General features: G+C 41.5%; 1 protein-coding gene across 2 annotated transcripts in view; it reads right to left on the bottom strand.

Annotated features, from left to right (window-relative positions):
* Nucleotides 1-16374, bottom strand: part of PARM1 (prostate androgen-regulated mucin-like protein 1) — a 133079-nt gene that overhangs the window by 43058 nt on the left and 73647 nt on the right. For both annotated transcript variants that reach the window (XM_017514818.1, XM_017514817.2), the window contains exon 2: nt 11816-12541. In XM_017514818.1, coding sequence (XP_017370307.1) covers nt 11816-12541 — 726 coding nt within the window. The remainder of the gene's footprint in view (nt 1-11815; nt 12542-16374) is intronic.

Raw genomic sequence — 16374 nt, forward strand, 5'->3', positions numbered from 1 at the left:
TGCTTGATTCCTCTCCCCTCATTTTTCTCGCATGGGGGCACTCAGCTGTACTTTAAAGACCTGGGGAGCACAAGTTTGCAATTAATGCAAACCAGCCACACACGTCGGCATAGTTCTTGGTTACCATGGTTTTGAAGTTTCTCCATTTCACTTAGAATTAAAATCTTTTCCCAGATGAATGCAGCCTCTTTTCCACTTGGAATTTATTTTAACTACGTGTTTAGGTTGTTCAATCTCAGCTTCCTTTTGACACCTGCGATGTGAACTATACTGGTTTTCTAAGAATAATGAAAGATATTCTTCATTGACTTTTCTCATATCAAAGCAGCATCTTCCATCTTAGAACAACTGATTAACACACAGCAACTCCAGCTCAGTGTTTGGGATCAATCCCCTCATTCAGTTGGCCTAATGGTGCTCCCCAGATCAAAAGGAGTGTGCTGGGAATGAGGAAAATCAGAGGCCAGGCTGAGGAATCTCATCTCCTAAGTCATCTCTGTGAATGATGCTTAGAGGGGTGAATGTGGACTGCAAAAGCAGGCCGTCTTGCTCAGGAGGTGCCAGCATCTCCATGAACAGTGAGAGAGAAGGGCTTTTTTGTTGTTGCTGATGTCGTTACCCTCTCATCTATCTCTTTAGTATTTCAATGATGAAAATGAGGCATGACCATGGATAAAATAATACTAAAGGGGCTGGGAGCAGTGGCTCATGCCTGTAATCCCAGCACTTTGGGAGGCTGAGGCAGGTGGATCCCCTGAGGTCAGGAGTTTGAGACCAGCCTGGCCAACATGGTGAAACCCTGTCTGTACTAAAAATACAGTAATTAGCTGGGCGTGGTGGCAGGTGCCTGTGAGTCCAGCTATTCAGGAGGCTGAGGCAGGAGAATAAATTGAGCTCAGGAGGCGGAGTTTGTAGTCAGCCAAGATCGTGCCATTGCACTCCAGCCTGGGTGACGAGAGCGAAACTCAGTCTCAAAAAAAACAAACAAAAAAACCCCAACAACACAACAACAACAAACAACTAAAGGGAAAAATAAACGAGAAAAGTTGGCATATGTCCTTCGCCAAGCAGTGTGCAAGTTTATCTTTTTTTAGTCACAGAATATGGGCAGGGAACAGAGAGTCATAGTTTCAGGTTACCTATCCTGACACCTTGGCCAAGGGCAGTGACATCGGTGTAAGCACTATAGTCCCAGGGACTCAGGGATCTCCTAGGAACCACTAGCTAAATTTAGCTTTGCCCCATGTTGTTAATCAGCAAGGCCATACAGAAACCTGCTTTTGAATACTGTATTTACCAAGTGTTAATTTCTCCCACAAAGTGTTGGAGTTAAAAACATTGGAAAGAAAATTAATTTCCAAACTTGGATGCAAGTCAAGGGAAGAGTACAACTTCTAGGTCTCAACTGTCCATGCTTGGGGGCAGATGGGACCCAGGCTAAATCCTGCAGTTCCGCTTTTGTTTCCCCCAACACCCCAAGACGGCCTTTCTCCCAGCTAGAACTCTTCAGTTGTTTTGGACTCTTTAACACTTTGAATTTTCCAAGTTTTCTGAAACTGTTATTGTTTCAAATGTGAACATAGCTATTTTTCTCCTTCACACTTTTTGGATTATGCTTTTCTGTATTATGCTGTAGGCAGGCACTTAAGTAAACTTTTATTACCTAATGTTCACAGTAATAATCCCTTTTGGAATCTTAAAGTGTTTTTACAAACATTTGAATTCTTCAAGTTAAGAAAATCAAAGTCTAGAAGAGTCAAAACTCTTGCTGATTGGTATCCACGCTGAGAATTAAGGACCCAACTGTAATAATAATAGCTAACATTTATGTAGTGCTAACTATGTAAGACACTTTATATGCTTGTCTCATTTAACCCTAATAAGAATCCTGTAAAACAGGTACAGTGCTATAATTACTCTCCTCATATAGATGAGGATATGGAACACCTGTGATAAATAAACTTGCTCAAGTCTCCCATTTAGCAAATAGCACTGAGACTTGAACCAGGCAGTCTGATGCCAAAGCTTGTGCTGTTACTAACATTCTTGCCTTCCTAGAGCCTGTCTTTCAAATGGCTCCATGATTTCTTCACATGGAAATATGGCCATAAAGTGTTTTTGATGGCCCAGTTCCATCGGCCTACTGAGATTTTATAATTTTAACATAAATTTGCTTTCATCTTTGAGCCTCTGGTCTACCCCTTGAAGGCCATGAGTCTAACAATAAAAGCATTAAACTGTTAAATAAAATATCATCTCTTTTTGGCCAATATTGTTCTCTCCTAGGACCTGAGGGGGAAAATAGCATGCTGAGGGCAATATTAATTTAACATCCATTATATGCTCTTTTAATGTAATATTCCTGACTTGACTCTGAAATGGGATTTTCAGAACCTTTTCTGATAAAGATGATGGGAGGGTGTTGATCCATTCTCATTTCCCTGCCAAATTATTTTGTAACTAAAAAGACATGCTTTTCTGAGTTGGAATATTAGAGTAAAGGTTCAGTTGGAATATGGAATCAAGCATATCCATACCCTGGCATATTAATGATATCAGCTGTGTTTGTAAATTAAATCCCACTTTCTCAGTGAAGTATATGAGAAACAGCAGTTTCATCATATGCGATTGGTGAAAGCATTTTAAACAGAAAAAGAAGATTGCTCCATAAAGACAAAAACTCTCCAAATGTAATAAAAGGTGACAATGGGACAATTAAAATATGTGATATAGTTATATTGCTACTACATGGCAACCTAAATAGATAGTAAATAGCTGATTTTATTACCTTGATATATATATCTCAAAAGATATTTTGGAAATATTTCAAAACTATATTAAGATTTAGGTAGTAAAAGTGAGCTAAAGGAGAAATATAAGAGGTAGAAACAGTAATTCAGAGTAATTTTTACTCAAAATCTGACAGTTGGAGCCTGTTGGGGGAGTTTACCTGGCTTTGGCAAACTTTGAGATTTAAACTAAGTTTAAAGAATAGGCAAACAACCAGCATATGAAAAAGTGCTCAACACCACTAATCATTAGAGAAATGCAAATCAAAACCACAATGAGATACCATCTCACACCAGTCAGAATGGCTATTATTAAAGAGTTAAAGATAGATGCTGGCAAGGTTGCAGAGAAAAGGGAACGTTTGTACACTGCTGGTGGGAATTCAAATTAGTTTAGCTACCATGGAAAGCAGTTTGGAGATTCCTCAAAGAGCTTGAAACAGAATTACCATTTGACCTAGTAATCTCATTATTGAGTATATACCCAAAGGAATATAAATAGTTCTACCAGGAAAACACCTGCACATGTATATTCATCGCAGCACTACTCACAATAGCAAAGACATGGAATCAACCTAAATGCCCCATCAATGGTGGATTAGACAAAGAAAATGTGGTCTACGTACACCATGGCATACTATTCTGCCATGAAAAGAATGAAACGCTGTCCTTTGTGGCAGCGTGGATGGAGCTGGAGGCCATTAGCCTGAGCAAATTAATGCAGGAAAACAAAACAAAACACTGCATGTTCTGACTGAGGAATGGAAGGTAAAACTTGAGTATACATAGACACAAAGAAGGAAACAACAGACACAGGGACCTACTTGAGGTTGAAGGATGAGGATAAAAAAACTAACTCTAGGGTACTATGCTTATTACCTCAGTAACAAAATAATCTATGACAGACCCGCATGGCACACAATTTACCCGTGTAACAGACCTGCATATGTACCCTCCAAACCTGAAATAAAAGTTGGAAAGAAGAAAAAAAAAATTTTGGCTCAAAAGATAAAAATGTGAGTTAGAGTTTATAACAACCCATAGCGATGGCTGCCCCGGAGTCCATGAAAAGCCAAAGAAGGGAGTCAGAATGGTGAGAAGAGAGGTGGGGTGGACAGCAGAAAGTCCTTTAGACGTCTACCCTGCTTAAAGGCATCTGAGGGGGTGTCTCTGCAGGCACAGTGAGGATGTTCAATTTTTCTTCATTCTCATTTCAAAGCTCAGGATTAATGAGGCCAATACAATATGTGAATTTACTGTCTAAAGTTTGACATTGTCACCAGAAATCATTGATTGATTCATTCATTGCACATTTATTGAACACCTACACTGAGCCAGACACTGTTAGGTGCTGGGAATATATTTGAGAGCCAAAATAGACAAGGACCCGCCCTCAGGTACTTTAAAAGCAGCGAAGGCAATGAACAAAGAGCCACACAGAAAAATTTATAATCACATGCTCTGAAGAAGAGATGCAATTGACTTGTGAGATTTTGTGACTGGGAGGCCAACACTGGACAGGGGTCCCATAAGAGACCTTGTGACCAGGCGATACTTGAGCTGAGATCTGAGGAATGAGCTGGAATTAACCAGGTGAAGTGATGGGTTGTGAGAAAGTCTCAGGTAGCATCTGAGTGAGTTAAAGCCTTAAGTCAAGAGGGAGACACAGGAGCTCATGGAACTCAGAGGCAGCCACTGTGGGTGGTACAAAGAGTGAGGGGAAGGGTGTGGGATGACACTGGGGTGACAAGTGGGGCCCACATAAGGTGCAGGTGTGTGGACTTTACCTTAAAAGCAGTGGAGTGCCCCTAGGGGCTGATATGGTGGTGGTACTAAGGTTATGTGAGACTTGATCGGATTTGTGTTTAATTGTTGCTCTTGCTGCTGTGTGGGCAACAGGGAGTAGGGAGGAGGGGTGCAGGGGAGGAAATGAGGGGCAGTTGGGAGGCTATTGCAGAGGGATTATGGGAACTCTGAGTTAAGAATGAAGAGAAGTGGATGCATTTGAGAGCTACCAAGAGTTCAAAATCAATAGTACTCAGTGACAGAACGGAGCTAGGGAGTGGGAGAGAGAGAGCTGAAAAGATGGTGGTGGCACTTACTGTAAAAGGACCAGGCCTGGGCATGTACAATGATCTAATATTTGTAAAGCTGAGCCTAAGGTGCCATGCTCGTTAGGATTATTGCTTTCTCATACATTCTGGGCATTCCAAAAGAATCTGACCAGGAAATGTTTACCATTCTTTAACAAGGTCTTCTCACACCTGTGGTTTATTTTTTAATTAAATAATTGTTTTCCCCTTTAACCTGTTTTTAATATGTCATTTAAAGATGATGGTCATTAACTTACTACAATATACATTTTTTTCACTTCTGAAATTTCCTAGGTGTACTTTTAAAATTATTGTTTCATCTTTTCTACAAGTTAATTCTTTTTTCAAATATAAGGTTTATGGGTGTCTCACAGAGCTGAAAATCCCTTGCAGGAATGGACATAGAGATGCCTAGATTTCTGTGCCTCCTTGGTGCCCTTTATTTAAAGGTATTTACTGGCATAGTTCATATTGAATAAATACTGGGGTTAGGATCAGCAATTTAAAGTTAAATGGACTTTACCCATTTTCACGGTTGTGTGAGTTTCTCTTTATAATGAAAAGAATAGGATAGTGTAAGATCAGCGGACATGTGGATTTTACAGACAAAAGAGAATATCCACTTTGCAACAAGCATACTGACTATAATTTTAAAGTGCATGTGCAAGAACTGATGATGTTTTAAATATCACCTGTTTTGCGATGTTAGTTAATCCCTCAAGCATGTACTGAGCACCAAATTGTTCACAGCACGATTCAATTTTGTTCAGGGAGTCAAAAACACACTGTAGTCATAGTTTTCATCCTTGAAGAGCTCTGATTTAATAAAACAAAATAACCCAAATTTAACACATCACATCTTTCTCTCTTCCTTTAAAAGCCAAACAAAAGCTAAAAAATAAAAATCGATCAAAACTCTTCTTCTGCAGAGCCAATTTCAGATGGCTGCTACGACCATCTGCTTCTCCTCCCACTGGGCAGCTCCACCCCTGGGACCCAGTTGGCAACATCTGGCAACTAGCCCATCTAGCTCATTTCTATGGTAACGCTGAAGCGTATCAGTTCTCCCCTGATGCTGTGTTTCTACTAATTCAGGTAGGATGGGGATAGTGAAAGGAACATTTGGTTTAGGGTCAGTCAGGAGAACTGGATTTGAATCCTGGTCTGGTCACTCAAGTGACAACTTGAGTCAGTCACTCAGTCTCTCTGGACTTGTTTTGTCACCTGTAAAACAGATACTGCTGAGCTCACATCACTGGAACATTCTGAGGATCGGATGAGGGCCACCTGTGTCAGTCGCTAGCCCAATTCTTGGAACATACATATTCTCAGTATGCCTCATACAAACATGAACCTCACGTCTTCTGTAAAGGATAATTGTAATAAACAATTTTCATAGTATGAAAAGCCAAAGAAACCTGAGCAACTGCTTCTCTTATATTCAGTTTACAACAAAGAGCCTTTTAAGTTGGAATAGTTAAGTGACACGCCTACTATCAGTGCATGACAATGACAAACCAGAAAACAGTTATAAACTGGCATACACTGTTCCAATTCTGAACTCCCTGCAACTTGCCATACATACTCCCACCAGTCAAATACTTTTAAAATATAATTCTCAATATGTTCTGCCCCTGATCAAAAACCTTTGGTGCCTATAAATGGTCTGGAAAGTATAACCAATTGTCTTAGGCTGCTCACTAGGGTTCTCTAATGCTTGTCCTGAAGTCTTCCTTCCTACCTCTGCAATGTCTCCCTTCATGTAGACTGGGATCCACACTACGTTACTAACTATGCCATGCGCCATGTGCACGCTACATTGTAATGTCCATGACTGAAGTGACTGTATTACGTATGGCTATATCCCTACTATTTAGTCAGATTCCTGGCTCATAGTAGAAGCTCAATAAATATTTGTTGAAGATGGTAGGCATTCTTCAATATGATAAATATAATAACAATGATAACACCAGCAGAATAGTAATAACAGCAAATAATAGTAAAGTAGCAACTATAGCTATTGATTGAGATATTGGTCAATAGCCGTATGCTGTAAATTTATTATCTTATCTGAAACTTCCAATAACCCCATCATGTGAATACTACCCCATCCTATTTTACTGAAGGTCAGGGTTCAGGGAGATCTCATAACTTCTCTAATATTGGTTGATTGGCTCTTTTATTCATGTATTCAACAAATGTTACTGAAGGTCTGCCATGTGTTGGGCTCTGTTCTAGGGGTTGGGGGCATAGCCCACATCTTCCTCTTGGCAAACAAGGTCCTCGCTTTCATGGTGGCATGAAAACAGATACTGACTCTGTCTAGTAGCAGAAAACAGACACTAACTTATCACATAAATCAGATGATGTCAGAAAATGGTTAAGCGATAAAATGAAAAATAAAGTAGGGAAAGGGATCAGTAGTGATGGGGGTTACTATTTCAGATGGAGGAGTGGGTAAAGGCTTTGCTGAGGAGGTGACAGTTAAACAGAATCCTGACTGATGAAAAGGAGGGAGGCATTAAAGATGTGGAGGGAGAATGTTTTAGGCAGGGGGGATGGTAAGTGTAAAAGCCCTGAGACAGGAGTGTTTTTTGGTATGTTCAAGAAGCAGTAAGAGCGCCAGTGTGTCTGAGGGTGACAGTGGAAAAGGTGAGGGCAAAGGCCCTGCGGTTCAGATCCTGCTGAGCTTTGTAGGCGTGGTAGAGACTTTGGCTTTTACTCTGATTCAGAGCAGGGAGTGACTGGAATGTGAGCGTGATTGAACAGCAGAGTCTCTTCCAAGTTTTGAAAAGATCTGCCTGACAAGGCTGCGGTGAGTAGTGAGGTCAGTGGCAGAAATATTAAAGTGACACATGTGAAAGATGACAGAGGGGCGAGAGGTGATCAGCCCAGATCTCATGGACTATAGAGTAAGTGAGAAAGAAAGGAGTCTAGGATTGCTTCAAGGGTTTTGGCCTAAAGAATTGAAAGAAGACAGGAAATGATCAAGGAGCACAGGCTGAGAGTTGAGGAAATCAGTAATTCACCTTAGACCTATTAAGTGTGAGATGCCTGTGAGCCACCCAGTGGACATGACGAGTTGGCTGACAGCTGGCTATACATGTCTATAGTTCAGTGAAGCAAAACAGGAGGAGAATGTTACATCTCCATGTTATCAGCATACGGATGATGCTGAAAGTCATGAGGTGTCCACTCAGGAGTGAGAGTAGAGAGATCAGGGAGAGGGGAGGGCAGATAATGCCTGGGGCGCTTGACCTGGATAGTGAAGGAAAATGAAGAAGTGAAGCGAGGCAGCAGAGACAGAAGGTAGTGAAGAAGCACATCCTGCATGTTGAGCAGAGACAGTGCTTTAATGATGAGGGCAGTGATCATCTGAGTCAGAGGCTGCTGGCAGGTCAGGTCAAACCAGGTCTAAGCACCGGAGCATACAAAAGCAGGGAGGCAGAATGGAGGAAGGGCTGAAAAACTACCAGTTGGGTACTGTGCTCACTACCTGGGTGATGGGATCAATTGCACCCCAAACCTCAGCGTTACATAATATTCCCACGTAACAAACCTGCACATGTACCCACTGATCTAAAATAAAAGTTGAAATGATAAAGAGAAAAAAAGGTCTAAGAATTTACCATTAGACATGGCACTGTGGAGGGCACTGGATTATTCAAGAGCAGTTTAAGTGCTTACAGTTTCTGGGTAGATTCTGAATGCAAGTGTGTCCAGCATTAATTATTGTGCTCTTGGTTTCTTGCCTTTGTAAATGAGCACCTGGAACTCTCTTTGCCCAAATCTCCTTCATCTCTCTTTTGGCCCAAATTTCTTTTATTTCCTGCAACTCAGCTCCCTGCTCTCTTTATCATGGAGCCCTTCCTTAACATCTCTAGTCAAATTTAACTCCCATAATGTTCACCTTGTTTCAGAATTATTCATTGGTGACTATGTTTAGATATTTGTTGAGTGGATGAATCCTTGGATTAATAGAAACATGCTATGTGAACCCACATAGAATAAGACAAAATGCTATGCAAAATGTGATGTTATTACTGCCACTACTAAAGGCAGCATAAAGAATATCTAAACAAGAGCATCTCAAAATAGTAACCTGAAGCGCAAACCCACAGAAAGCTGCTAGGTCTGCTAGCTAATAAAGGAGCAGTGCAGCAATTCAGAGTGGTGAGAGAGGACTTGACTGTGGCTTAGGGATCTGGGCCCTGGGTGCAGGGCCCAATGCTGTCACTGAGCCGTGTGACCTTGGGTTAGGCACTTCAAACTTCTGGAACACAGTTTCTTCACCTTTGAAGTGAGCAGTTTCTATCACATTGTCCCAAAGATCCTTCTGCTTATCAGGGTCCATTCTCATATTAGAAACTAAGTACTGATGTTAAGAGTTACCTGCCCTGTGTCCTTTGTCTCTACTTGAAATATAAAGTCTCAAAGGATAGGTCTCATACTTGTTTGCAGGAAGAAGAGGGTCTTCTAAATATTTTTTGATTTAGTAGATCATAAGGATAAATACTCTTTGCTCTGTGAAGTGTGCACTGGTCAGTGATGTCCCTCTAACCTGCCACATCTCTCTTCTCTAGTCATTTAAGCATTCTGTTACTTTATCCCAGTCTGAGTGTCTCTCTTTTTCTTGTTGAGCTCCTCAATGATATACCAGACCTTTGAAGTAAAAATGTACAATTCTTTGGGACTTCTTCCCTTACTTCCCTTATTTATTCCGAGTTTCTGCTGTGTGCAATATTCCCATGAACCTCAAGGTTTATGAGCCAACTGCCATCAATTTGGAGCCTCTTGACCCTTCTGGGCTAGAGTTGAGGAAATCAAGACATAGAGACTAAAAAACAAGCCAAGATGTTAGAACAGAACTGTCTTACATAATCCAACCCATAAAACCAGGGTACTTGTAGGAAGGAGATGTGTCACTTTAGAGATTCATGCATGGTAAGCTCAGATTTTGTCCTCAGGAAAATCAAGCTGCTATGTCTAAGGTATCCTGAAGGGGAGAAAAAGTGAAGAGAGGGAAGCCAGTTAAAAACTGAAAAAGTTGTACACACAGGTGGTGGTGAGGGCCTGAACTAGGAAAGAAAAAAGGTGGGGTCACTGTATTTTGATGGTCCCTTTGTTAAAGGTGGTTCTTAAGGTATCACATGTCTTAAGTCAACTCCCACTCTGCTCCAGGTACCAATGCCAGACATGTTATCTTCATGCTGGGAACCTAGGGTGTAGGGGTTGGGATAGAGACAGACTGAAGATACACATCCAAGCTCAGTGTTGAAGTGCTGGCCTGGAGGTGTAGACAGGATGCTAATGGGATGACGGGCTGCACAGAGGAGTTAACAGACTTCCTTCCTTCACCTTGCAGATCCTTCTCCACCCTTCTCCCTGTGGCTTTCTGACCAGCCCTCCAAGAGGCCAACCTGCATGGAACATACCAGCGGGTCCCCTTGTTCTTGGTTTCTGGCTGTATATCAGAGGAACAGTGAGAGGGAGGGTAGAGTAGTCGTTCCTTTCACTCTAGGGAGGTTAACCTTGAGATGGTTTTGTCCCTCAGCCAAGAGTCACTGCTCCTGTTGATGTGCTGAACTCTGCTGGGCCTCTCCTTTGGGGTTCTGGTTACTACTCCCTCCTTTCCTCCTAGGCCCGACCTGTAACAGCTCTGTTATCATGATCCCCTGTGGTTCTCCCATTCCCCAGCCAGACCTTTATCATTTTTTCCTTTATTCCAGTCTAAGTGTCTCTCTTTTTCTTGTTGAGCTCCTAAATGATATATTGGACCTTTGAAATAAAAATGTGCAATTCTTTGGGACTTCTTCCCTTATTAAATTGTGAGCTCTTCCATGAGGAATCACATCTTCATTAATCTTAGTTCTATCTCTTCCCACCTCTGCTGTCAAACACAGTTTCCATTCATGGTGGATGTATATCAATTGTTTGTTAAAAGACATGATTCTCTCCTTGGTGATGGCCATACCTTTGACCCCAACTGGCCATGCAGGGTTCTGTCTGGAAATGACCTTCTTAGTCCAAATCTCTCACAGGACCACTCAGGCAAGGGGCTGCAGCTCCATTTTCCCCTCTGACTTCTGGCTGTTCTCATCTCACTCTTTCTCAGCTAAGTGGCCAAATGCTCCCATGAAAGCCTCTTCCTGCCCAATACCCTAAAACTGTACTGTCTTCACATCAATGTCAGATGCAGGTGACCTCAGAAAGAACCCTCAATTTCTCTCCACCACAATTTCCAAGATTACAAGACCAAGATAAAAATAATACTAATTTCATAGAATTACTGGGAAAATAACAAATGTGACGTCTTATAAAATTTATTGTTTTTCCCTTGAAATACATCAGTGACTATAAAAAATTATCAAGTTTTCTCTACTCCTACTCTACTTTGACTGGTTTCCAAAAGGGAAACACTACTTTAAAACATGAGCAGAATAATAATAACAACTGACATTTTCTGGGCATTTACTCCCTACCAGGAACTGTTGTAAGTGCTTTATGTCATTTCAGTTAATCTCCACAAGAACTGTATGCAGTAGAACCTGTTTTATCCCGTTTTACAGATGCGGAAAAATAAAGGCACAGAGAGGTGAAGTAATTTGTCCAAGGTCAGGAGCCAGAACTGAAACCTAGGAGGCTTGACCAAAGCCATGCTGTTAATCCCTTTGTTATCTGGTCTCATGTGATTACATTCCCTGTAGCATCATTATGACTTGTGAAAACAAATCATAAAAGTACAATTGGTCACGGTGACTTGTGGAAATTAAGTGACTAAAAATAGTTTCCACTCTTGTGGAAATTCTTGTGAATTATAATTAAACTTAGGTGTTACACTCCAAAATTCAAACTTATTTCATTGTGTTTGGTTCACTGAACTGCATTCTTAACATGTGCATAAAGTAAACTAGTGACTGGATAGAGTCTCACCTGAACTTAATGCATGTTCTACTTCCTGCATGATCACCCTGGGAAAGGTGGTGGTGGTCTCCGCGTCTATGAGCTCACACATCACGTGGCCCGACACAGTTGTTGGGGGTGTTTTCTCCTGGGGCACTGGCTCAGGCGTGGCATGTGAAGTGGGTGTGTGGTCAGAGTTGGACTCCTCTGTCGTGGACTCTGGTGCAGTTGGAGCTCCGGTGGGCTGGGTGCTGGTCACAGTGGAGCTGTGGTTGGTAGTGACGGAGGCAGAAAAAACCTCAGGTGGTGAGGTTGATGGTGATGAGGGTGGTGATGAGGCTGGAGCTTGAGGGGAGATGAATGTGGGAAGCTCAGCAGGGGACTGAGACCCTGTAGCCACCACGCCTGCTTCAGGAGTGCCGGAGCTATGTTCCTCCGGTGTGGGTGTTAAGTGGGCTTCACTGCTTGTTGATGAGAACCCAGGAGGTGAAGGGTCTGTGTTTGTGCCTTCCCAATTCGAACCTGGGCTGGTGATCTCTTCTCTGGACTCTATGGAAATGTTCTTAGGAAGCAGAGATGTCAGGGCTGATGCTGTAACTGGGAACTCCGAGTTGCTGTGAGTGCCGATGGTTGGGGAGGCAGTGTCCGCATCAGTGTTTTCTGGAGAGCTAGTCCAGATGGTGGTCGGCGGCGTAATTTTTGCAGGAAGAGAAACAGGCAAGAGAGCTGATGTGGGCAGACTCTGTACCCTCCATCCTGTGGAAGAGCCAGTACAAAAGTGGTTAATATGTGGTAATATGTGAAATAAAGGCAAGGCTGTTATCCCACACCTATTTTACAGCATTTTCACAGGTATTTCTCATTTTGCATTGTGCCCTCCCCAGTTGTGAAGGCAACTTTTAACAGATTTTCTTCCTACCAATTGCTCTGCAAGTCTCTGTAGAAACCTGCCCGAAACTCAGTAAGAGCAATTAGTAGGTCAGTTCAAGACTAGCCAATGTATGGTATGAACTAATCTTGTCCCCAACTTGGTTAAAATCATGTCCTCAGAGAGTGAGACCCTCTGGGGGAACTGATTTATGTGAATTTGTCCGGACTGCCAAGCAGCTCCTGTAGGAACACTGAGCTTGTGGACATTGGGAGTCAGGAAGGAGTGGTTGATGGTGAGTATGGTCACTGGCAGGAGGGGCTTCAGTCTCGTTCCATCCCACAGCTGAGGAGCTCACTGATTGGATGTTCCCTGTCTTGAGGGCTATCCATTTGCACTTATGCACAGGGATATAAGGGTTATGGGCCTGCTGGCAGGGACAAATAAATATGTGAACACATTTCCTGTGAAGGAAGAAAAAGGGAGAGAAAACTAGAAAGAGAAATCTGAGGTTTGGAAATATTTTCTGAGACTCGAACCCAATTGTCTGAAATTCTAGCCTTGGGTCCTTACCATCATATCATTTGCCAAATGCACTCCTTCAGATGCTGTAATATTTAGAGCTAGTTTCCATTCTTCCTTTCTTCCTCCCTGTATTTACGCACTACCATGGGGACATTTGGTTTCATTCACTGACTCATTCAATGATTATTTAATAAAGGGCTTTTATGTGCCAGTACTCTCCTGGACATGGGGTTGATGGTTTCACTTTTTAGGTAAGACATCTCTTGATTGCCACCTCATATCCCCTTGTCATTCCCTGACTAGTATTTCCCCTAGTCATTTGCGTCTTAGTAGATGGGAGCCCCATTCACTAAGTTGCTCAGTTAAAAATCAATATGTCACCCTTCATGCATTTCTTTCCTTCACATCCCACATCAAATCCATCAGTGAGTCAGGGTGAGTTTACCTTGCAAATATAATCCTCATTCAACCACTTTTCACTCTCTCTCTATTATCTCGACATCCCCTGAGCCATCATAGTCACTAGCCTAGATGACGGCTGATTAGTTTGGATGAGCCCTCCAAATCTCAGGTTGAGATGTAAACTGCAGTGTTGGAGGTGGGGCCTGGTGGGCGCTGTTGTGGTCATGGGGCTGATCCCTCATGGTTTGGTGCTATCATCATGGTAGTGAGTGAGTTCTCTCAGGATCTGGCTGTTTGAAAGCATGTGACACCTCCTGCCTACACTTTGTCTTGCTCCCACTCTCACCATGAGATGTGCCTGCTCACACTTCCCCTTCCGCCATGAGTAAAGCTCCCTGAGGGCATCATCAGAAGCTATGTAGATGTTGGTGCTATGCTTGTACAGCCTGCAGAACGATAAGCCAATTAAACCTGTTTTCATGATAAATTACCCTGCCTTAGGTATTCCTTTATAGCAATGTGAGGGATTGCCTGACACATCTGCAGTAGTCTCTTAATTGGTCTTTTGGCTCCCAGGTTTCCTCCCTTTTAGTCTGCTTTCCACTTAGCAGCCAGCATGATCTTTTATAAAAGCAAATCAGCTCTGTCCTTTTGCTGATCAAAACCCTTCAAAGGTGCTCTGTTGTACTTAGAACAAAATCCAGAATTGCTTCTCTGTTGTCTCATGTTCTCGTCATTACTTTGGTCTCTAATCAAATGTCACCTCTTATCAAAGGAGTCTTCTCAGACAAGTCTAACTAAATCTCTTCTACTCTAGCCCCTTGTCCATTTTTTAAAAAAAATATTTTTTGAATTTTTTATTATGGTAAAGTATGCATAACACTTTACTATTACAACTACTTTTAAGTGTACAGTTCAGTGGCAGTAAGTATATGCACATTGTTGTGCAACCATCATTACCTATCTCCAGAACTTTTTCACTTTCCCAAACTCAAACTCTGTGCCTATTAAACAACTCCCATTTCCCCATGGGGAGAGTAAAAAAACAACCAACCATTCTATACTCTACTGTCTCTATGAATTGGACTGCTCTAAGTACCTCACATAAGTTGAATCATACAATATTTGTCCTTTTATAATTGGCTTATTTCTCTTGGAATAATGACTTCAAGTTTCATCCATGTGATAGCATCTGGCAGAATTTACTTCCTTTTTAGGGCTGGATAATATTCCACTGTATGTATGTATCACATTTTGTTTATCTATTCATCCATTGATAGATACTTGGGCTGTTTCCATCTTTGGGTTACTGTGAAAACTGCTGCCATGAATGTGGGTGCACAAATACGTGCTTGAGTCCTTGCTGTCAGTTCTTTTCGGCATATTACCAGAAGTGGAAATACTGAATCATATGGTAATTTTTTGCTTAATTTTGTGAGGAAATGCCATACTCTTTGTTCATTTTTGTTTTTCACAATACCAGAGTGTTTTCCTGAAATTACATATTTAGTTATTCACTTACTTATTGTCTCTCTCTTCTACCAAGAAGCTCAATGAGGGCACAGTGACCTGGTCTTACTCATTGCTGTTTCCCCTGAGCCTAGGACAGCATTAGGTCATAGTAAGTGCTTAATATGGACTTGTGGGAGAAGTGACGGTAGAGTGGAAAAATGAATTAACCCAAGAACCTTATTCAAGAACACTCCAACATCCCTCCACTCTTTTCCACATGTCACTTTAGTTATGGCCACATCTATCACGGCTTCCTCAGGGAGGGCTACCTACCTGGTATTATTTGAGGGCAAGATTCTTGCTTAAACATCAGATTCACTCATTTTCATTCCAACATGACATATGCCTATGACTTAAGTCTAGGTAAGTCTTCAACTATTTAACTCTATGTACCCTAAGGATATTTCCTTGACAGCGTCAAATAGGTAAAAGCCAACCATAATCAATATTCAAAAGGAATAGAACGTGGCCTAGATGCCAGTCAGAGGAAAGGTGCAAAGATCAAAAGGGAAACATTCAGGTACTATGATAAAATCTGCTTACATTATCATTTGCCACTCAGCAGATTCAGGAGCTGATGGAAGGCTGTGCTATAGAGTTTATTCTGAATTTAACATTTGGATTACCGTCAAAATAACTGGCTTTATTTTTCTTAAAAGAAGTTCATCAAGCCCATAAACTTCAGGAGAGTTAATTTACTGATAAAGAAGAGGACAGACCTCCCAACTTAGGCCACATGCTATTCCATGCTGTTATGGTGGTCTTTTGGCAGCTGTGAACTGTCAACAGTTTCCAGATGAATACAGATCAAGAAATCTTTGAAATATGGACAAAACAACAGTTGGGACAAATATTATTAAAACATGGGATCTTATCTATGACCTTTGGAGCTTACTGGCTTTGCATCCTGGCAGCTGTCATGGCTGATTCAAGATTCTAAGGACAAAAAAATGAGACCATTTACCATTCATAGCATCATATAATAAATGATATAATAGATGGGAAGATGGAGGTAGAGAGAGCCTCAGTCTATTATTCGAGTCAAAGAGCCTTTGGAAGCCTGAGATAAATGAGGAATCAGTCATCTACAAAGAGAGCCAACTCATTCATTCATTCATTCATTCAAGCATTTATTGAGCTTTTCCATCAGAGAGCTCATACTCAACTTCCAGTAATATGATAGATAAGTGCTATATAAAAGTAAAACCAAGTAGTAATGAGAACCCTGAGGAAAGATTAATAAATTCCGTACTGATACCACAGAATGTAAAAATATACAAAT

The sequence above is a fragment of the Cebus imitator genome, unplaced genomic scaffold, assembly GCF_001604975.1.
Source record: "Cebus imitator isolate Cc_AM_T3 unplaced genomic scaffold, Cebus_imitator-1.0 Scaffold537, whole genome shotgun sequence".
NCBI lineage: Eukaryota > Metazoa > Chordata > Mammalia > Primates > Cebidae > Cebus > Cebus imitator.